This window comes from Temnothorax nylanderi, unplaced genomic scaffold (genome assembly GCF_030848795.1).
Source record: "Temnothorax nylanderi isolate EJ_2023f unplaced genomic scaffold, tnyl_v1.0 TNYL_tig0014_pilon, whole genome shotgun sequence".
NCBI lineage: Eukaryota > Metazoa > Arthropoda > Insecta > Hymenoptera > Formicidae > Temnothorax > Temnothorax nylanderi.
The window spans coordinates 872,142-894,779 of record NW_027249076.1 but is presented as its reverse complement, the minus strand read 5'-3'; the positions used below and the strand labels follow the sequence as shown (position 1 = coordinate 894,779).

Sequence of the window (22,638 nt, the reverse complement as noted above, 5' to 3'; positions counted from 1 at the left end):
CACGTGTCTCGAAGATCAACGAGAGAAATCGTAGCAAGCACTGATAATTAAATAATATATTAATACTGTTATATGATGTAATATTAATTGCTAATTAATATATATTGTACTGCTACACATGTAATATTAATTGTATAATAATATCAGTGCCTTCTACGCCTTTGCGTATTGCTAGTAATTCGTTAACAATCAAGTAAATCTATAAGAACGAAATAAATATCAAGACGGAAGAAGTTTAGTATTATTCTTGGAAAACGTCAATCTCTCCTCAATATGATTTTAATTTAAGAATGACTAAAATATCTAAAAATATGAATTAAGGATGTTTAATAAGATTTTCACCAGCATCAAGGTAAAATCGATACAGACATACATTCCGGTAAAGTTATTTTTTTGTAGGGAAAAGGTGTCTCAGTCTGTTGTATATCTTGATTTCCAGGTGCCAGGAGGTCTTAACTGCTCATCGAGAATTTTATTGTAGTTGCCAAAAGAAAAAAGTCGCACTATATAGATACACGCTTCGCTTACACTTTATTAATTCATTTGCAATACATTAATTAAGTCTGTTTAAATAGCATCGAGGCTACCTAACGTATGCCTTCGTGTATACGATAGACAAACAATCACCTAACTTAATCTTTCTCTCTCTCTCTCTCTCTTTCATTTTCATTCGCACACACATGCACTCTCATTTATCTTTCTCTCTTTTTCTTTCATTCTCGTGCTCGTTCACTTGCTCTTCTCCCACACACTGCCTTCGTTTTTCTTTATCTTCCGCTCCTTAGTTAATCGATATCAATTATTATTATTATTACCATTGTCTCTCATTTTTATATACTATATATATATATATATATATTTATTCATTTATTTATACTATATATATATATATCGTAAGATCGACGTTTAAAAACTAAAATTCGTATAAAAAGCGTCGTTATTCGTACTAACAATGTAACTGTACTATTTAAATAATAATTAAATTTTAAAAAATTATTTGTTTCTGTTGTGTCGGTTTTGTCGTCTGAATGTATGAGATGTCTAAACGTATCGGCTACTGTATGACGGTGCGAGGCGCGGTGCTCCAAACGTGCGCCGGTGCCTCCCGAAGAACAATCGGTAAGATCGACAAAATGCCCCACAAATCTGCGCTTTACAATGAACTTATACATATGAACTGACTGCAGTCTCGTGCCGTCGTATATTGCGAGAGCTAGCGGTTGTTCTCTTTTTTTTTCTTTTTTACATAAACTAAAATTAGACATGGTGTCGAGAAACGGAGACAAACAGGAAAAAAAAGAAACAGAAATAAAATTTCCTACGACTTTCACAAATTAATACACTGAGTGTGAATGCTGTATCTCAACCGTCGAGACAGATTAATAATTAAATTCGTAGGTTCTTAAAATCATATAAGATCTGTTAGATTCTTTTTTTTTTTTTATTCTCATCAGCAAATCTTCACGGGTGAAACTAGCGAGCTATTTCTCGACACTCGACACAATGGGACGCCACAGAATTTATAATTATCGCGCAATCTCGTCAGCGATCTTACCGGATGTTCGTTCCTAAATTACGACGCTCCCGTTTCAATTTCGCACCCCGAACGATATTATTTACTTTTTACTTCGTCGTCGCCCCTCCGCAGGCATTTATACTCTAGCTAATACTTTTACACGCTACGAATGTTTTTTTTTCCTTTTTCTTTAAACCGTAATCATTTAGCACGTCACACTACGGCTGAACTCCCCTTTCCCTCGGGTTCCTCTCGCTATTTACCAACTATTTCGCTATTACGAGCAATAATGTACATCAATTACATACAAAACAAGATACAAGTGTTAATGTGCTCTCGTCACATTGTCGACACCGTCTCGCGTAAGATGATCGCACTCACAAAGGTATCACGTTTATTACTAATCGGAGAAATTCTCGTCGCCGTCTGACAATCTATCGTGCGCAGCGCGATGTGCTATTTCCTTCGCGTTTATTCTACGGCGATGTTGCGACGACGAGACACTTGGTTCGAAAAGATCTTTCGACGATCGACCGAGCGTCGATTGTCGTCCTTGGGGAAACTCCGCGCTGATGGCAGAGAACCGACGCGAGTCTCCGCGTCGTCGAGCTCGACGGACGCGGACAGAATTGCGATATAATTCTTATATTATAATAATAATACTACGCACGGTGTAATTACGAAAACCTAGCTTTTCAATGACAATAAAAACGTAATCGTATTCGTTACTCCCGGAAAAGAATTCGTTCTCTCAAAGGCGCTCGCTGTGCGATGCATTCTTCTTACTGCATTCGAATAATCTTCACGCTGATCGCATTTTCGGATCAGCCTGACAGACAATGGTGGTGTCGTCCCTGAATAATTTTGTCGTGCGTATGTTGCGTTGATTCGGAACTTTTATGACTCGATGAACGAAAGATAGGAAGCTAAATGGACGCGGATAATGAACATTTCCGCGCGCACAATCAGTTAATAATCTCTAAATAATAAATATTTTGGATTGATTAGCTTAACGCAATGCGAATCTCTCTAACGGCAGTGGAAGAGTTTAGATTTGCACAATCGCAACGTATACTAGTCGAAACGACGTTGTGTTGCATAAAATCAAGCAGACGGAGTATTCTAGAAAGACTTGACATTTTTTTTTCTACGAGCAGAGTTCTCAAAGTATCGTTCATACATAGGGTACGCAAGACCCGACACATGGTTAATTAATTAATGGGGAATTGACTAAGTAATAATAACCGTCTAAATTTCTTCGTTTTTAAAAAAGTAATTGAAGTTATGATAGATCCTACACTTATTAATTTACCAGATTTTAAATATCCGCGAATCAATACAACAGTCACAGTAAAGACGTATAGTCTCGTCTCGGAATACTGATGTGTGAAAATACGAATATTTTCTTTCTCTTCGTTATATCACGAATAATATATATACGTTCTGCGTACATCATGCGTCATACAACTCACAAGTTAACGAAATCCAAAATTAAATGCAAAAAAACATAAGAAACCAAAATGGTTCTGCGAAACGGTGTTAAGATCTTTTCTTCAATTTGTAATACGACGGTCCGCACATGGCCGGAATAAATCTTACTCTCAAATTATTAAAAAAAAACTTTATTCTTTCTCGTCGGACGCAAGTTGCCTGATCTCTTCGCTTGTGCTGAGAACGAATCAAGTTTCTTTTTGTAATTTGCGAACAAAAGTTATTCTGATTAGCCAGACTATTATACTACAAATTCAAACATTAACTTCGCTCATCATTTTGTCTATTCTACTTCTACGGCGAATAATACCCTTATCGTGCTCATCCGTGGGCAAATGTACGTTTGAATGTATGCATGTTGTGACATGTGTACAATATATGTGTGTATATAGATTCTGTATACATATACACTATATTCATATTCATAATTATATATATACATATATAACTTCTCTCTTTTTCACATTTATTACTTTGCAAAATATTTCTTTCGCCGACGATGCGTCGGCATTAAGCCCGTATAATACAATCGCAAATTACACTTTTTTTTGTCGCTTAGGCAAACGTTCACTTGTTTATCGGTAAGTACAATGACCATTCGCATTGCTCCGTCCCGATCGATCGGGGATCGAAATGATGCGCGCGTACTCGTATCTGATTAATCACGTCGAGGAGGTGCTTGTTAACGCAGACCAAGATCTCGACCTAAGTGCGAAGCTTCTCGCACCTTTATCAATATTCGTTAAACCGAAGCCGAGTGTCCGATCGGCTGAGAACGTCTCGCTATAATACTTTACAATGAGTAGGTTTGACGAAAACCGCGTCATAAGTGCTAACAAGGAAATAAAGTACGAGACATTCGTGTCACAGTATATACCCGAGTACTAGAGCGTCTTATGAAACGCGAGAAAAAACGCACTCGCGTACGTGATGAACAGCGAGAATGGATGATACGCGAGATAGGCGAGAGCGTGCCCGCGTTCGCAACGATTACTATTACAATGGAAAATTCGATCGGCCGCTAGAACGAGGCCGACTAATGCTCGGAAGTGAAGTGGTAGAGGGATGGATCAGAGTCCCTTTCGACGACTGTCGGTCTAGTCGCGGTCAGTGACGCGGCGCGTATCCTAATAGTAGAAGTGAGCGAAGCTGTTGCAGGTGTTGCGCGAACGTACCGAGCCTCAGCTATGCGTTTGCGGATGCGGAGGTGGCGCGCCGGTGATCTCGGTCCAGCGCATTTCGAAGAAACTGCGCATCCCGTGGCCGGCCTTGCCCACAGGACTGTCGTCCTCGTTGAATACCTCGCAGTTGATGAACATCTGCCTGACATCGGCGCAAAACTCATCGCGAGACTTGTACCTGCATCGAGAAGCACTCGTTGTGAAAAACTTCAGCCTTCCAATGCCGACCAAGGTTGACGACCGGTCAACAGATTGTTTTATATATTTTTATTTTATTTTTGCGATCAGTCTGTGTGTGTGTATATATTAGATCTATTAGGCCTGTCTTAAAGACCAAGAGATTTTGAGAGGAAAGGCAGCTAAAGATAGTACGTTCACTTAACTAATCGCTGGCGCGTATTGGACAACTTACGCGGAGTCCTGCAATTTCTTCTTAATCGTACTGAGATCCATGGGGGTTTTTATGATTTTCTTGTAGGTCGGGAACTGTTTGGTGTTCACCGGCAGGAGGAACGGCCAGGCCTCGTCCTGCTGCTCCAACTGTTCGAGGAGTATCTTACAAGGCGCCAGCTCTCGTTGTTGCTTCTTCGTGAGCGTCCGATTGTTACCCTCCTTCCGTGGTGAGGCGGTAGGAGTCGGCGGTTCCGACGAACTGACATCCTCTACGTGCGTGTTCGATGCCGTTGATGGCGTTGGACTGCGGCGCAAAACAACAGAGAAATTATTTGCACGATTAGCTTCCGTTCTGCAGGAGGTTTCCCGTCATAAAAGCCTCTGGACGAATGCGCAAGGACGAATTGCATAAGATTCGATCGTGTGTCCGGCTGAGACGGGTACGCTGCTCCCGATGAATTATTTGCGTTCTCTCTGACTCTCTGTCTCTCGTTCGCTCTTTATTACTTTTTCCGTTCTATTTTTCGCCCTCTTGCGCTCTCTCGTTTATATTTTTCCGACTCGTCATATACGATCTGAAGGCGGATCTACTGTTACGATGAATATTTCTGAGAAAATACCTATCCCACAGTCGGCGATCGCAAGTACACTAGGCAAACAACGATGTATCATGAATGTACAGGGTGTCCCGGCGGAGAAACTTGAGACGAGACACCGAAGGAACGGAAACCACTCGGAAAAATCTATCAGTGACAACCGCCTTCAAAGAATGAAAAATGGGATCTCTAGCCTCTCATTAGAACACCCTGCGTAAAAGGAGAAGTTCCTCGAGACGACAAAAATTCTCGGCGGTATTGCGACACGGGCCGAGGATCAAGTAGGTAATCGCATGTGAGTACAGTGTATACAGATAGTTTTCGTATACAGTTAGATTCGTTTTGAGATTACTTTATTCAATCGGGAATAATACTTGTCCGCCATTTGCGGCTGCGATGAATATTATCAAATCATTCATTATAGCTGTTTTCTAATATACTTCGCATGAAACGTCATTAAGCCAGCAACTTGACAATGTTTGTTTGTTTTTAACGTAATCACCTAGCTGGTGGATGATCAGAACTTTCACTTTCTCTGGTGCCTCCCCCTTTGGTATGACTCCTTCGACTACTATTTCTCTTCTTTGGTTGTTTACTGTGGCAATTAGAGCAATACCATTTTCCTCGTGGCATCTGTAAGCAGAGCGTGTTGCATACAATAAAATCTAGGCTTCGAAACAACACACTTGACTTTGTTAAAAAATAATATCTTCAACAGAGATACATTTCGGCAATTACTTACTTTTGGCATGACAGGATTATGGCAGTCAGTGTGATAAGCCCTAGGGCAGAGTTCGCATAGGACCAGGTTTTTACCCGCTCTTTTTCCACACACTAAACAATTGCGTTCACCTGTTGCTTTGTTCATACATTCGTGACAATACCTGAAAGTAATAGGGAAAGTTTGAAACTCTTTGAAAAACTTAAAATAGAATTAGGTAAGAATATGATACACAAGAGTGTTACTCACCAGTCACCATCAGGAATGTTTTCCATTTTTGGACGGAAACAGTAAGTATGGTAGCCACGGTCACAGCCATCACAGAGCAGCAGCTTATCTTCGTTGTCTCCACTGTGACAAAACTGGCAATTCTGCAACCAAAACGAATGAATTTCTCATTTAAGAGAGAATGGAAGAATTAATCTTTCATGTGGCTAAAATAGCATGAAGATTGTAGCACTGTTTGTTAGTCGAGCATTTTTTAAAACTTTTAAAAGCAACAACAAAGCTCTATGTACACAATTCGTGTGTATCCAATTAATAAAGCGCAAAAACACGATCAAAAATTACGCACTAAGTTAAATAAGATCTATGTATAATAAATTAATTCAAAATAATTTAGTATGGCAAATAAATATTCACAAAATAATAAGTTACAGGAATATATTTTTGAGTTTTGTTTCTCAAATACTACAGACTAAGGTATGCTTTATGCATTCAAATGATAAATAAATATATCTAAAATTCGTGCAATAATACAAATGTGAGCTACAGTAAATCAATCACGATAGTAACAAGAACAGCAACGGGATTTTCCCGAATGCATAAAATGTGAAAAAGCGAACTAGAGCTATGCGAACGTAAAAATTAAAAAACAAAGATATTAAATAATTTAAAAAAATGAACAAATAGTAAGCGGCAGTTTTGCATGCAACCGTTACGTTAGACTCTGACCACCATTGAGTGTACATTCTTAACGCACATTTTTCTTAACGCGAGTTTTGTTATGATTTATTATATGTTACAGACATTATGCATCCCAATATTCAATAATTCATGAATATGATTCATCAATGGACGTACGTTTAATTTATGTAAATGCACATAAATTAAGATAAATGAAACAAGTATCCAGGTATCCCGCGAACAGAGCGAAATCCAACGGATGTATGCAAATTTCATTGCCAGTTCTTCGCACGCGTGATATATATTAGAATTTTTGAATGAGAACTGGAAGCGAACATATTGTAAGAATACTGTCGCGTGAGAAACATATCGTTTAGGCTCCGGTCATCGGATCGAGTAGACACCTGTCGATATCCATTCGAGGCGACGTACTCTCTGTGAGCCATTCAACGGAAAGGACAAAGGTATCGGGTGCGGGGGTAGCAAAGAACGTTTCGGTTAGTAAGTTAGTGCGAATACCCACAGAGGTCTGAGAAGTAGTCAATAGCTGTTTGTACTGATTGGTAGCTTTGAGTGAGACGCAGCGGTTTCGTAGCTTGGCGCAGACCGAGTTTCTAGCTGTTGTTAGACTCACAGCCTTCATGATGCTCTTGTCCCAAGCGATGCTGGCCTCGAGCATGTAGAGCGCCATAGCGAGTTGCGCCGACGTGTGCGCTCGTGCTGTCGCCTCCCGCCAAGTGTTCAGACCCCGCGGCGTTGTTTCCTCTGGCGGTGCAGGCGCCTGGTTATTCTGCTCGGAATTATTCGAGTTTGCGTTAGCGGCCGCCGCCTGTTCCGCCTTGAGGGCTGTTAAGTTGGGATCTCCCGTGCTACAAAATTAAAATATAATTAAATTATACACCTTTCGCTCAACAAATTTAATTTACATGTTAATTGAGTGCTTTAACAGTGACAATAGAAGACACTTTAATTAATCAAATTTTATTTAAGATTTATTTTATTTTTTGTCAATAATTATTTTTATTTATAATTTTCCTGCAAAATACATAATCATAATTTTTCCTTTTACCACCGAATGTTGAAGAAATTATGTGAGACATAGTTATTGTATACCATAAAGATGAAATAACTAACTGAAAAAGAAACTCATCTTACCAAACGCCTAAAGGTGGTTTCAAGTATCTCCTTTCAATAGCTGCCTCCAAAGAAAGTAGCCTTTGCCGCGCTTGCTCGACCGCGCTAATCTTCTCCATTTCATTCAACTTCTCAATTTCTTCGGCTTCCTCAGTTCCTGCTCGCGGCGGTAGTTTCCAGCCTTTGACTTGCATGCTAGCGTTAGCCACTTTATCTTCAAGCGCTTCCACTTGCTCCAAGAGTTGAGCATCTACTCGCAGAGCAACTTGCTCGCTCCAGTTACTCGGATTATCAGGCTTCGGAATTGGCGTGTTGGGATCGTCTGATTCTCCTTGAAGTTCCGTGGCGGCGATGTTGCCAGGATCAACATTAATTTTACCAGTTACAGCTAAAAAGGATTCCATCGTCGCCCACGTTGTGCGCTTCAACTCTTTCTCGCGGACGCCGCGAGAATGTAGATGCTCGAGAAGCTCTTGGAACGTGTCCACATCTGTTATCCTCCACCAACCGTATCTCAGATCTGTATATAAGGTCACATGATTAGAAATTTGGAAAACACAGTCATCCGTATTGATTTTAATATTCGCGAATCAACTCGACTTACCAGTCGGCACCGGTTTGGCTTCGCCAGGAGGCGGTAAACCATGCACCTTCAAATATTCTAATTGTACTGCCTCATCTTGAGTTAATATCAGGGGCGCTGGACTGTCACATCTATCGTAACTCGGACTAGCTGGCGGTGGGAATATTGGGATTCTGAGCTCGGTCGGCTCGGCTATGCCAAATATTTGCTTAGTGCTAGCTCCCGGAGTATCGCACGTTTCACGCGGTAAGATGGAAAACCAATTAGGCTCGGCATTGCAGCTATCTGAAATGATCGACATAACTGATATTAATTAAAAATAATGAAGAGTCTATCACGGGCAAGGATTTATAGAAACTCACTAGAAATAAAGGAGCCGTTGAGTTCCTTCCCGTTGTGCAGATTATTGACGTGGTTGAACTTGTCGCCATTCGGTATCGTTTCCACAATCTTGTCCTCCATCGTTTTCACCAAAGGTTTCGTCATATCTTCATCCATTTCCTCGTTCTCCTTTTTCACTTCCTCTTTCATATCGACATCTGTATTGATCACCTGCGTTTCTTGTTTTATTTCTTCGGACGTGACATTCGTCTTCGCATCTGTCATTGTACTATCAACGTCGTTGTTTCTCTTCTCCTCCTTTACACCCTCGGAATTCTCCGAGCTGCAATTTTGTACAGACTCTTTCTTACAGTTAACGTCCTCCACTTCGGACTTCAGCTTATCCCCATGAGATTTCATATCCTCATCTTGCTCATTCGAATTGTGTTTCTTTTCATCCTTAACTTCGTTCGGCGCCTCATTTTCATGATTTTCGGAATTCGTCTTGCCTTCGCCCTCTTGCTTCACCTCGGACTTCTCCTCTACCGGCATGTTTTTGTACTTCTCGTCAAGCTCAGCTTGGAGGTCGAGAATCTCCGGTTCGGCGCTCTCCATGGCTTCCACGAAGATGCCGCCGGCGCATGCTAATTCCCAGTATCTCCTCCAATACCTGTCCTGGCCGAATATGTGCGCACGGAGTTGCTTCGAAGAGCTGTTCAACTTTTGCAGTTGTTCCTCTGATTGCTTCAATAGTTTATCCAATTTTTTACCTAATTCTTCGCCAGACAAATTTTTATCCTCCTCCTAAATAAGAAATTTTATTTTTCAGATAGTATCAAATAAATCTTCAGATTAATTTAGAGTAAATTGATGTTCTAAGATATACCTCTTCTGGCTGAGTGCCTTCACTCTCATTCTCAGACATGTCTTCTACTTCGTCCTCATGATGAATCTCGTCCGGTGTAGGTGTCGTACCTACGGCAGTGGACGTAGTATTGCCTTCTTCCTCACCTTCCTTCTTCTCGATGGTGATTGTGTCACCAATCTTGTTTACAATGACGCCTACAGCTTCCATTCGGATTTTTCGACTGTGTAATTGTCTAAGCCTGTATGAACAAAAAATAACAGATATTATTAAAACAAGTCTGAAAAAGCCTAATTTAATCTGTAATGTATCTTTAAATAATTTAATTTAGCTTCTCTTAATGTATCTTTAATATAAAAAAAATCACTTACGATCGATTTAATAAAATTATTCGGTCAATCTCATATTTCAATTAATTAATTTTTCGTATCATGCAACTTACTTTCTGATTTTGGTATCCAATACGAATCTCTCCTTCCTCAGCTGAGCCACCGTCTCGAGGCTACCCTCTATCTGTCTGATCACAGCCTTATTTTGCAGCAGCTCGTTGCAAAGGAAAGCGAGTATCTGCGCCTTATGCGTCGGATTCAACGCTAGGAAAGGCTTGTCTCGCAATCTTTCCGACATCTTCCACGTTTCGTTGTTATGTAAGTGCTCATAGAACTGCGCGTTCTTCCCCGAGCAGGTCGAAGCGTAATCGCCGCCGTTCTGATGATGATCGGCAAATTTCTTGTCGCGCTCACGCTCAAGGCACACCCCTGTCAGAGCCTTCACTTCGCCGGTTGCGTTCGCGTACAAATAAATTCGCAGTACTTCACTGATGTTGGCGTGAGTGATGTCAGCTTGACGCAAACTCTGACCCAGGCCTGTGGTGTGTCTAGCCGGCTGCGGGATTCCGGGATCTTCAATGGCACACACCAACAGATGCGTCATAACCGACAGCATCTCCTCTTCGGCTTCTTCGTCGTTGAGAAGAGCGAGTTGAAGACTCTTCAAACTCGGTAGTGATTCCATATCTACAAAAAAATAGGGCAATAAAAATCAATCCCAAGTAAAATAATGAATGATTTTTTATTCTGACAGGTATACAACAAAATGCTCTCACCGAATCCTAAAGTCTCCCCGAAGTTGTGCAAAAATTCGAAGACCATGACGATGTCTGCGAACGCTTGCCCAGAGAGCTTAAGTCCATGTATTCTTTTGACTTCTGGCAGTGGTCTGTGATCTAAAAGAATAGTTAGAAAAAATTAGTTAGAAGAAGGAAGAATTAATTAAGAGTCATTAGTCCAAAACTCTCGTTAGAGATGTATGTACGAACTTAGCACTCAAACTCGCCACGTGACGTAGCAAGAGCAATGTTCTCATAATATGATATCAGTCACTCTTTTGTTCCCGTACCTGTCAGCTCCATATCCTCCACGGGCTTGCGAATTTGTTCGATCAACTCCATCTCGACTCTCCTCTGTTCTGCCCGCTTTTCCTTCGTCGCTATCCTCTCGGCCCTGGCCTCCAGGCGTTTCTTCTCTTTCTCCTCCATCTTCCGGCGGTTCTCCAGTGCCCGTACCAGGGCCATATGCTGCCTCCTTCTCTCCCTCTCCTGCGGTCATCGTTCATTGTTACAGTAACACGCAGCAAAACTATCTGGCGCGCTCATGCAGATAATATTGAATCAAGACAAAATTGTGGTGTATATAGACTCTCCTTTGTGTATTGCCAATAAAGCGTAATATGTGTGTGGAGTAAAAAATCACAAGAAACTATTATTTTTTGCAAATACTATTCTTCACTAAACTTAAAAAAATCTTTTAAGAACATTATATTTTAGAAAATTAACGTTTTTTTTCACAAGGATTATATTTGTAATTTATAAACGTTTAATTGATTCGAACTTTTAAAGAAACGAGAATTATTACTTGAATTATCCATTTGTATACAGTTCCCATGATCTTCTACTCTGTATCTATGTCACGTACGGACAACGGGCCAAACTCTACAACCGTCCCAAATACTCTTCCACGCATTACACATTACGAACAATATTGTTAAACGGATGCACTGATAGTAATAGGAGAGCAATCCGGCGCGTCGTGGCGGAAACCGCTCTTTTACATTTACAGTGCGCAGAAAACCGTGCAATTTCTAGCAAACTAAATCTAGCGGTCGAGCTACCCGAAACGCTTTCCTCAGCCGGATCAGTCCTGAAGTTCTTAAAAATCTCAAGAGAAGTTTCTATCGAACGCGTCGTTATGTGGCAAAACAAGTGAGAAATTTTCGATTCCCTAGCACTGAACTCAGAGAGGTGCGAATGTGTGCTTTTATTTTTTTCGCAAGATGTAAGCTTATGAACTGCAATGATTTGTGGAAGCTAAAGCGGATACAGATTAAGTAAGCTTATTGCGTTACGGACAAAGATACGGTATGCCGAAAGGTGTTGTTGAACGATATGTGTAAACCGCGACACGTGGTCCGCACAAGCCAATCGTTAGATCTCGAAATTGAAACGTTCGAAACCCGCCGGGAATGTAACGCACAAGCCGTTCGTGTGCACGCCGCAGTTTTGCGATGTAACGCAGAGCCGGTGGTGAGTTAGTTGCGAGAGCAAAGTCGCTAAATTCGTTAATGCCGTTTCTGTTAGACGCTAGATTGGGTATGTGACATACCAGCTCGACGGTGTAGAGCATCTCGCGCTGCTTGGTGAGCTCCTGCATGTACATCTGCGGCACAAAACACATCCACAGTCCACTAGTGCTCAAACCCCGCCACATTCAATCTAACAATCTTTCCCTCGCTCTCTACCGTGTAGATGTTCTCTACTTATCGGCTATCTGTCTGTCACGGAGTTAAATCGTGTCGCGAAATCGGCAGCGCGAACGACCCCTTCGCGACAGGATTGTTGAGCAAATGCGCGACAATGTTATGCTGGATTGACTTTTTCGATTTCAAGATAAAGCGAGCGCGATAAGTGATTGCGGGGTGTCTTATCTTCATTCTCGTTAAATTTAAACTCGTTTGAAAGATATAAAACGGTTTTTTTTTGTAAGAACTTAGAAACATTGTGTGTCAAAACTTTGCAATATTTTCAATGAAATATAAAAAGTCCGTTATATTTAATGTAATTAAATGTCTTAGCAACACAATTCGTAATAAATTCAATCTTTTCATTAGTCTACTGGAAACTAATAGAAAGATTGAAGTTTTATCTGTTCCAAAAGTTTTTAATTTGCGAACATCCTTCAATTTCCACTGTATATGTTTCGATACTCGGGTTCTCATTGAAATTTTTGCTGAAAAAGATTTTACTCCAAAATTCGTCAGATATCCGGTGATTGAAACTCATCGCGATGAAGATTGGACATTCCGCGTGTGATATGCGATGAATTACACTTCCCCGAAAATGATATATTAATCGCAACAGCAATTTTACTTTTTCATGTCGATGAATATTGGTAATATAAATAATGAGTTAGAGCTGTAGGTCTCCGAAACACAGAATGTTAGATTCTTCTACAGTGAATATTTTACAACGTAAATTGAAACTTATTAATCGCTGAAGAAACATAAAATAATAGCATTGTATCCCTCGTATGTGGATATGTAATTAATTTCTTTAATGTAGTTTCTATTCAATAATTGCTGTATTAAACGTATTAAAATAACACAAGACGACTTCCTTGCTCTCAAAAACAAACATAATACTTCAGAACAATGGCATGAATAAATGCTACCGTACGACGTGCTGTTTTTCAAGATCAGAAATAATAATGTGCATTTTCTAAAACGCAAAAAGATCATGATATAGAAAGAAAGAATTTAAATTCTTAAGAAACGTGTGTAACTTTTCGTTTTAGAATATTTTTAACTCAGACCGAAACGTTCGAACTAACCAATGATTGAATAAATCTTTCGCATCAAGAACAGCGAATGGCTCTTATTTAGTCCTGTTTCCTTCGATTGGATTTTTAACTCAGTTTTAAATTATATCTAGATTAATATTTATGTCAGATTAAATCTTTCACGAAAATCTCCACGAATCTCTACAATACCGAAATCAGATATTCCGCTCAAACATTTCTACGGAAAAATCGCATGCAGATTACACGAAGTTTTCACTACTAATAAAAACACCGTTTCCGAGATACGATAATTAATCAATTCTATTACGTAAAATATTCCGCTTCATATGTTTGCAATATCTAAAATAATTATTTTGTGCACGCTCCTCGACAAACGGGGTATCTCCTGGCCCCTTCCGGTTCATTCGATCTCCGCGTAAGATCAACTTGCTCGGAGGTCGGTCTCATCGTAAAAATAAACGGGGAGCAACGAATGAAGGCGATAAAAGTAAAACAGAGCACCTCTACGTCTACGAGAGACACACTCACGCACACTCACGCTAATCTACAGCGACGAAACGATTGGCGGAGAACGGTTGAACGTTTTAAGACGAGAGAACTCACCTGCTCTTTCAGCATGACCGCCTGCTGCCGCTTCAGCTCTCGTTCCTGAGAAATTAAAAGGGTCTCTTTTAATGCAATTCCAGAAATGGCATCGCGGTGGTCGTTCGTTCGCGTATTACAACTTCGGGCGACCCGAGAAGAACCAGGTCGCGGGCATTAACATAGTAACGATTGTTGAATTACCTGTTGCTTCCTTTGTTGTTCTTCCAGTCGGATCTTCTGCACCTCTTCCTCCCGTTTTTTCCGTGCCTGCGCATACGCCATACACACGTCACTCGCATCCGTAATCATGTTTATCAAGAGAAAACTTAGGCAATTTTGTTCTCGTTCGCGGGACCGCTCGGTATTTACGACAAGAGAAACAGAACATTGTTTCAGCGATGAAAAGCTACTATCTCGTTACCGGCACCGATAATTGGATAATTGGATCTGAAGTTCCCGTATCCCCTACTGGATTTCTTGCAGCGACGATCGAGAGGGTTGCAAGAGCAGAGAAGCTATTTTATTGTTACAAAGTTTAGTTTTATTTTGCTCGTGCCAAAACGTAAATTAGTAAAATTTTTCTTATAATCGTTATTGGGCGTTCATCGTTAACATTTCAGAAACGAATCTATGAAAACCACCAAACGGGATCGTACATGTGCAGTTTATAAAAAATTTAGGGGTTTTATTTCAAATAATTCCCAAAATAAAAATGTATATTGCTGTATAGAGACTAAAATTACAGGAATAATGTGTCACAATTTTAAAAATTTCCTGACCGCAGTTTATATTGACATTCGTAAATATTTTTCTTGTGAAAATGTTCAGCAAAAATTAATTCAATGGATTTTTATAAAGCGACCGCCTCGATTTCCGCTTCCCGATTTACAATTACGTTTCTCCGGACGTACGGAAATGGATCCTTATCAAATTCGCAATCGGACGAAAATAGCCTGGCTAATACAAGTTCCCCATCTGTGGGAGGTTTTCCTCGGGTTTTTGATTTCGTGACATTCACAGTGTAATTGTGATTCGAAGACTACGTGTGGAAAGCGATGTCTAAATAGCGCAGATCAGTGACAGGGATTAAGCACTACTCTAAAAGTTCGGGGATGTAGCTGGAAATTAGTACGGGTGCACTTTTATATTTTAACGCCACATTATTTGTACTTGAGGCCAATTCTTCCTCGGGAAGGCGTAACTTTTTAACAATCCACCTCGAATACTTAACTGAACGTCGAGTTAAAGTTCTGATAAAGTTCATTTCAAATTTAAAGAAGGAACGACCTACTTTTATCCCGTTGTTTGCACCCATAATACGTCGATTACGTTGGAGCTTCGGGATCACAAATCGTATCTTTGCGTCTTTCCCGGCTACGATCATGCTAAAAAATCTGAATCTAAATCTGAATCTCTGCTCTGCTAAATGCCCGTAGTTTAACGTGTCGTTTCCGTTCGACTCGGTCAATCCGATTGTTGCGCTCTCGTGGACTCTTTATCATTCGGCTATGCTATAGGCTCATCGTAACAGCCGTGAGATAACGCACGCTCAGTTTCTACATACCGATAAACATTGCATATTCAATTAGCGCAATAGGTCCTCCGTAAAAAATCCTTATACAAAGAGAGAAAAAAGAGTAGCAAAGGCATGCGATTTAATATAAAACCCCACCAAGAAAGTGACGCGTATACGCCGAGACAGCAGCCAAGCATAACGAAGACCGACTCGCTCGTGGAAAGATCTGAGAGCGAACTCGACAGCAAGAACACGAATTGAAAAATAATTATATTTAATTATATTATATAAATATAGGGGAAAAGAGAATCAACCATGTGAGAGAGATAATGAGAGAGCGTAAAACTGTCATTATAAACCAACACCATTATACAAGATGAACAGAGACCGAAGAGAAGTAGAAGAATAATAACGTGGAAAAGAGTGAAAAATCTCAGCCGGGCATGCAAGGAGCCAAGCAATACTCGCCTATGTATGCACATATTATATCAACGGTACACAATGTGTACCGTCGCTTAAGCCGATAAAATATTAAGGCTATCGTGTCGTGTCACCTAGGAAATATAAAATGTAACAGTAGATAATACATAGTAATAAAAATATATATGTAATAATATGTGTATAAATATTTATATATATATATGTATATATATAAAGTATAGGTGTCACATATATATCCATTTACGCGGGTAATTCGTGTGTCGTTTTCGTCCGCAGTAACAACGAGAAGGTAAAGGAAAGCTCTTTGTATATATACTCGTGTAGCGAATACTCGAATACTAGAGACAGGTTCTTCGAGAAGTATGGCATGCTGGATAATCATGTAGCTAGCTGTTATTTTGTATATAGTGACAGGAGAAGCTAGGCACAGGATAGCATTGCGACAGTCGGTTCATATATTATCGTATATATATATCGTGCCTACGTATGTATCGTCAGCCTTAACGTGCCTCGATCGCAGTGTTGATCTAGCATCTGGATCCCACGATTCTCGATGGGCCGCGCTTTTCCGTCGCGCCGATCTCCGGAAAACACGCCGGCCATCGAGAACGCGAGATCGATATCGGTGCTTCTTCTTTATAATCTTTCGGCGGATTTCGGATTTCTCGCCCGGAAATTGCTCTTCATCGGGAAAACTTAATGGACCATAAACTGAACGTAATTTTCGAAATGAATTAAATTGTAGATGAATTGGATAAATCAATTTATCTTAGGAAATATTTTAATTGGAGCTCTATTTTCTTTTTCATGAGATATCAAAGTGAGTACAATGTAACAATGATAAATGTTAATTTTGAAGTGTCTATCCTCAAATAAAAAATTCATGTGAAAAGTATGTGTGAATTGAGATTAAACTCATTAATAGAGTAATGATCTCACACGCAAAGAGAAAAAAACCCTATTTCATTATAAAATTGTCAATTTGACATAATTTTTAGATTAATTACTTACGATCAATAGAAACTTACAATTATTTTTTTTTATTAGTCCATAGGTATGAGTATATTTGAATAAATTTGTCACTTTCGAAAATAGCATAATAAACGATCACTGACAATAAAAATAGAATTCCGAAATCCACTTGGCCGGACGAAGAGATCGGCCAACCCTACGAAAGCACGGTGGTGAGCATCTATATGCATGTATGTGTGTGTGTACGTATGTATTTTTTTCGTTTCATCACTACGCGATATAAAGTACTAGGCGGGGGTGAATTTACGACGCCAGTCGCAGGTTCGTCTCTTCACTTTGGCGATACACGTCATCACGTTGAAAATTTTCAAGTGCTATAATGAGAGAGCTCGAGGAATCGTGAAATGATTGGGAAAATACAATGACTAGAGACTAGTGTTTGTAGGAACATTGAAAAACGTGAAATTTTATGCACCGACGTAAGACATGATTTTTTAAAGCTAAAGTCTTAACTCGCCTAATTAGCCTCAAGATATTTAGACGACTAATATCCGAGATATTATGTGCTAATGAAATATATTTAGAAAAGAGTTTCAAAATTTGCCGATAGATCATTGTAAAATAAAAAGCGAATTTATGATAATTTATTAGGAAATAATTTATTTAATTAGGAAAACTGGTCAAAACTATTCACAACTATTCTCTTTGCGACGCATGTTTTATAAAGAAGAAGAAGAAAGAGTCGATGTACTTTACTTTTTATTTTCTTTTCATTCAGATGGTTTGACGGAGGTTTTATTTTACTGTGGACATAATTTTTCAAAGCAGAACGTTGAGAAGAACGTTGAAGAGACAACAAGGCTGACGTGAAATGGTAAAATTCGCACGATATTCGTCTGTGGGAGCACCGGAAGCACTTATATTATTTCACCCCACGCAAAACACACGTAAAAGAACCGCGGGCCGCGAGCCGGGTATACTCACGGTATAACGCTTACCTCCGAGAGGGGGGGGATCTCTTCGCCCTTCTATCGCGAACCGTGTCCGGATCCGCGGAGAAAATTAAAGCCAAAGGGGAGAGACAGGGACATCCGGAAGTAATAACGACTCACAAGACAATATGACAACACTCATTAGTGAACATGATGTGGTCGATGATGGATCCAAGTGGCGCATATGTCGGGGATATCGAGCTTCGAGACATTACGTGAGGGATATCAATGGGGGTGGTACGAAAGGGGTGGAATCTCAACGGGTCCAGGCGGGCAAGACCGTGGACGGGGTGACTCGGGGGCGGGGGCGGAGGGGGGGGGGAGAGGGGAGAGGGTCGGGATGCGTCATACGACATCTTACCTCCAGAAGTTCCTGGCTCTGCGTCTGGGTCTGTGCCTGCTGAGTATTGTCCGGCGGCATGGTCGCGGTCGTCGTGCCGGTCGACGTGGTGGTCGATGACAGGTTCGACGAGGAGGAGATCGGCGCCGTCGGCTGCGGTGACGGCACAAGGCCCGCCGACGCCGGCGGCAGGGTCAGGGTGGGATAGGGTGGCGGCGGCAGGACCGGCGGCACCACCTGCACCTGCGGAGGCGGCACGACCACGCCGGTTGCCAGGGACGACGGCGGCGTCGTCGTCATCGCGGTCGTCGTCGTCATCGTTGTCATCGCCACCGGCGTGCAGAGCGCGGCCGTGGTTGACGCGAGGGACGACATCGACGGCGGCTTCTTCGAGGACGGCACGTCCTCGACGTCCGCCTGGTGCATCATGTCCCGGTTGCGCCAGCTCTCGGCGATGCTCTCGCGATTCTTCCAGATGGTGGCGACCGTACTGCTCGCCAGACCCAGCTCGCGAGCCACGTCGCTCTTGCTCTTGCCGCGCTCGATCTCTTGGATGATCTTCATTTTCTGCTTGATCGTGAACGCGAGCCGCTTTCGACCCTGCGTTGGTGGTGGGTTTACAGGGATGCCCAATGTATAATCGATCGCGTTAATTCGGGAGGATGATGGTCGTTTAGCGACCACGTGCGACCGGTCGTTCGCGGTCGACCGGCGGGGATTAAGTCGGGGCGATACGCGGAGATCACTTTACGCGGATTGATCATGCGATAATGTACGAGACAAAATTACACTGTCAATGAAACATTTCCCACGTGAAATATATTACCGACGAATATGCTATCGACTTTCCTAAGCGAAATATGTATATTAAATAATATCTGTTTGCAAGATTAAGATGTGAGATTTAGAATCTATCACTGTTTAACATTTCACGAAAACAAATTAAAAATAAAGCGATACTATCGGCAAATTAATTCTACAGTCGCATTAATGACTTGAATAATTTATGAACTCCAATTTTATGAACTCCGCGTACCCCGCCGTTAAAAAAGACTAAAATATATGTAATTTCGATAAAGCCAATTTTAGATACTATAAGCACATAAAAGCGGTTACCATTTAAAAAGAAAAAAAGAAACACGCGACATACTTGTTGACTATTTATATGAAGATATTAAATAATATAAAATAACTTTCTCGACTATCTCTCGTAATGTTGAACACAATGTAACAACACAATGCACACATAACAAAATAATAACGCTCTCAATTACATCAATAACTTGCTAAATTACGCCAATCTTAGTTAGCTCGCCTAAACATAATGTGCATCGATAATGTACATCCGTTTTATATTTCGTTCTCTACGTCCCAGGGGGAAAAAAAAATCTATCTGGATCGGTTATATACGATCTGGGCATCCCTATTTCGCGTTTTTCCACTACATATGAGCCCACTACATATAGTGTAGCTACAGTCACTACACTATTGTGTCGTCTGACGTCTCCTTCTATTCTTTCAAATTGCACGGGTTGTGTGTGTATGTACGGGCCAGTGATGTGCGTGTGGATGTGGAATGCGTGTGTGAATGCGAGGAAACATGAACGAACGAGTGACAGTGATTGAGGGGGACAGGGTGATAATCTGGCTTGCGCGAGGATTCCGATGGGGTAGTTTGGAGGACTATCACAATGGATGGACTTTTGAAATTCCTACAATCGCGCGCCTCTATTTCGTCGAGGTTTTCCCTCGCGCAGGAGAAATTTCCAGAATAACGTCGATCCCATTAAACACGTATTCCAATATCGAAATGTATCCTCGCCCGTTTTGCAAGACGTAAATAAAAAAATTTGTCTTCGATCTTATGGAATCCGATGGGAGTCGGTAACGAATGGAAAATATTTCTCGGCAATACGATTCTTCACTTAATACACACTTTCGATGATTCGATACTTAATAATTTTGCGTAAGTTATAACATTTCCAAAAATAGTACTAAATGTCTCACATAACTGAAACAATATAAATGATTGTACATTTGCCCTTATGGCTGAGATGTGGAATCGAAGGAATATCAATTAAAAAATTATAATAATTTAAAAATTATAATATATTTGGTCAAAAGATGAAATTTTGGATAGTATATTACTTCAATAAACGAATGTTTCTTTGTCACGTAAATTTTCCGTTGTCAAAAACAATTCCTAATGAAATACAATTATTTGTCTCATTATCCGATGGCGCCGACAAAAATAATGGGAAACAAAATGTATCAACGATACTTCTGTTTACAACGTACATAAAAGCATCAACGGTATCGATTGAGAACAGATGGAATTGTTTCAAAACATATCTCGGTGTATGAAATATCGAATATCGCGCGAAGAATTTTAGAATTTAAACCAATATTGGCATCCATATTAATTTATTCACGATTCTCGCGTTCGCATTTAAAAAAAAAATAACTAAAAATTTGGCGCGTGTATTTTAGCGTACGTCAAAAAGAAACAGTGGCTCATAAAAGGAATAAAACTTTCATTCCTCTTATTAGACAATTTGAATGCCAGAGTAGTTATTTTTTAATTTTATTCATTTTCTCCTTTCAACAGTAGTTGCGTTTGTTTGATAAAAACAAAATCGCGACTGCACTCAATTCTCGACGATTTTTATCAAACAATTAAACACATTTGGCGAAATTAAAAAGGGTGAAAATTAAATAGGGCGTGGAGGGGTAAGGTGGGAGGACATGCTGGGTTCTCCTGTCACTATCGCTAGCGGTTGTTGGTTGGCTATGGGTGTCTCGTGTATTCTGGGACATTAGAGGTTGTAAGAGGTTCAATGGACGTATATAGTATAAGAAAAGAGTTTCTCTATACAAGAATATTCATTAAAAAAGTCGTATATATAATATGTATATATAGACAGATGTATATATATATACGGAGATAATATATATATGTATATATATATATATAAATACGGCACACACAGAGAGCATGCGACACGCACGACAGGTGGACAAAATACAAAAAAACGTAGGTATCCCAAATAGAATAAGAGAACAGTTTTTCGTGTGAATGAAACAACGAGATCGAGACAAACGTGAAGGAAACTCGGTGGTAGACGTCGACTTACCTCGAGTAGCTGTTGATTCCTGATCTCCCGTTCTCGTCTCAAGGTTTCCTGCCGTTCCGTCTTCTCTTGCTCCTTAATAAGCCTACAATGAGAGTATCATTAAGTTCACGTAATCCCCGAGCAGTAAAAACGCTCGAATAAATCATTAATGAAGGGTTACTCGTAACACCTTGTCCATAAATTTTACAAACGCTCGATAAAACTCCAGTTCCGAATTAACATAGCGACGTTCACTTTTAAATTTTCGCTCGATAACATTTGCGATTACGCGCACGCAATAATCTTACGGTGAAAAATGATAAATGCGCGTTAATTAAAACATCAACATGTTGCAATCGCGAAACTTCGAATTAAGTAATAAATTCCGCAGTAAGCGAATAAATACTTAACTGTTCTCACGTAGTGACGAGATTAACACTTCATTAAACTTCATGATTTATTTGACTATTATCGACAATCATCAACTTTCTATAATTTTATGAAGTGATCTCAATATCAAATAGTAACTTATGCGCATCAGCTCTCTTCTATCTTTTAACGCACGCCAGCAACCATTATTTAACATTTTCCAGAAATATATTGATTTAAGTAATAATCAACATATTTGAATAATGGAATATCTTACCTAGCTTGTTCTTTGTGCCGTTGTGCTTCTTCCTTCGCGAGTTTCTTCGCGTAAGCCAGCTTGTCTCTCTCGTACTGATTGTTCGGCCGTGCGTCTCTGAAACCACCGACCGCTCTGAGCTCTTCCAATCTTCGCGCTACTTCCTGAGCACCGAGTCTGACGAATTCAGCCTCCGCTAGACCCATCGTTGGCTGCAGGAATTCCCCGACCAACGGGCGAGAGGAAAACGAGAAATTGGCGGTTGTGAGCTCGGCTGGATTCTGATGCTCCAGAAACTGAAATCGGAAAGAGATCTCGTCTTGAAATCTCTTCTTGAGGGCCCAGTAATCTGATCAATCTAAACCTCATCTGTATTTCAGTACGTTATCTCTTTATTATGTATCGCGCCGTAGATATCACGATAATAGCAAAATCGACGATAGAAAGTTTTAGCAAAGTACTTCGAACTTTCAGCAACTTCATGCAAATCACT

The 22,638-nt window shown here is 40.4% G+C and overlaps 1 protein-coding gene and 1 long non-coding RNA gene across 14 annotated transcripts in view; one reads left to right on the top strand and one right to left on the bottom strand.

The window, feature by feature from the left end:
- The window catches only part of LOC139768126 (uncharacterized), an 82,625-nt gene that overhangs the window by 57,754 nt on the left and 2,233 nt on the right, over positions 1–22,638 (top strand). The window contains exon 1 of one of the 2 annotated variants that reach the window (XR_011717283.1): positions 5,345–5,472. The exons of the other annotated variant lie outside the window; for it this stretch is intronic. This is a non-coding gene — a long non-coding RNA (uncharacterized lncRNA). Of the gene's footprint in view, positions 1–5,344; positions 5,473–22,638 lie in introns of those variants that run through there. 2 annotated transcript variants of the gene reach the window in all.
- The window catches only part of LOC139768121 (bromodomain adjacent to zinc finger domain protein 2B-like), a 150,698-nt gene continuing 128,566 nt past the window's right edge, over positions 507–22,638 (bottom strand). For 4 of the 12 annotated variants that reach the window (XM_071697996.1, XM_071698000.1, XM_071697998.1 and 1 more), the window contains 19 exons: positions 22,167–22,441; positions 21,542–21,623; positions 18,429–19,007; positions 14,348–14,413; positions 14,165–14,209; positions 12,368–12,421; positions 11,106–11,304; positions 10,813–10,932; positions 10,150–10,723; positions 9,729–9,948; positions 8,884–9,646; positions 8,543–8,824; positions 7,960–8,458; positions 7,328–7,673; positions 6,148–6,269; positions 5,920–6,061; positions 5,680–5,810; positions 4,601–4,885; positions 507–4,366 (listed from right to left, as the gene is read on the bottom strand). In XM_071697996.1, the coding sequence (XP_071554097.1) occupies positions 4,189–4,366; positions 4,601–4,885; positions 5,680–5,810; positions 5,920–6,061; positions 6,148–6,269; positions 7,328–7,673; positions 7,960–8,458; positions 8,543–8,824; positions 8,884–9,646; positions 9,729–9,948; positions 10,150–10,723; positions 10,813–10,932; positions 11,106–11,304; positions 12,368–12,421; positions 14,165–14,209; positions 14,348–14,413; positions 18,429–19,007; positions 21,542–21,623; positions 22,167–22,441 (4,962 nt within the window). In that variant the 3' untranslated portion in view covers positions 507–4,188. The remainder of the gene's footprint in view (positions 4,367–4,600; positions 4,886–5,679; positions 5,811–5,919; positions 6,062–6,147; positions 6,270–7,327; positions 7,674–7,959; positions 8,459–8,542; positions 8,825–8,883; positions 9,647–9,728; positions 9,949–10,149; positions 10,724–10,812; positions 10,933–11,105; positions 11,305–12,367; positions 12,422–14,164; positions 14,210–14,347; positions 14,414–18,428; positions 19,008–21,541; positions 21,624–22,166; positions 22,442–22,638) is intronic. The other 8 variants (XM_071698002.1, XM_071697997.1, XM_071697999.1 and 5 more) reach the window with 8 other exon arrangements.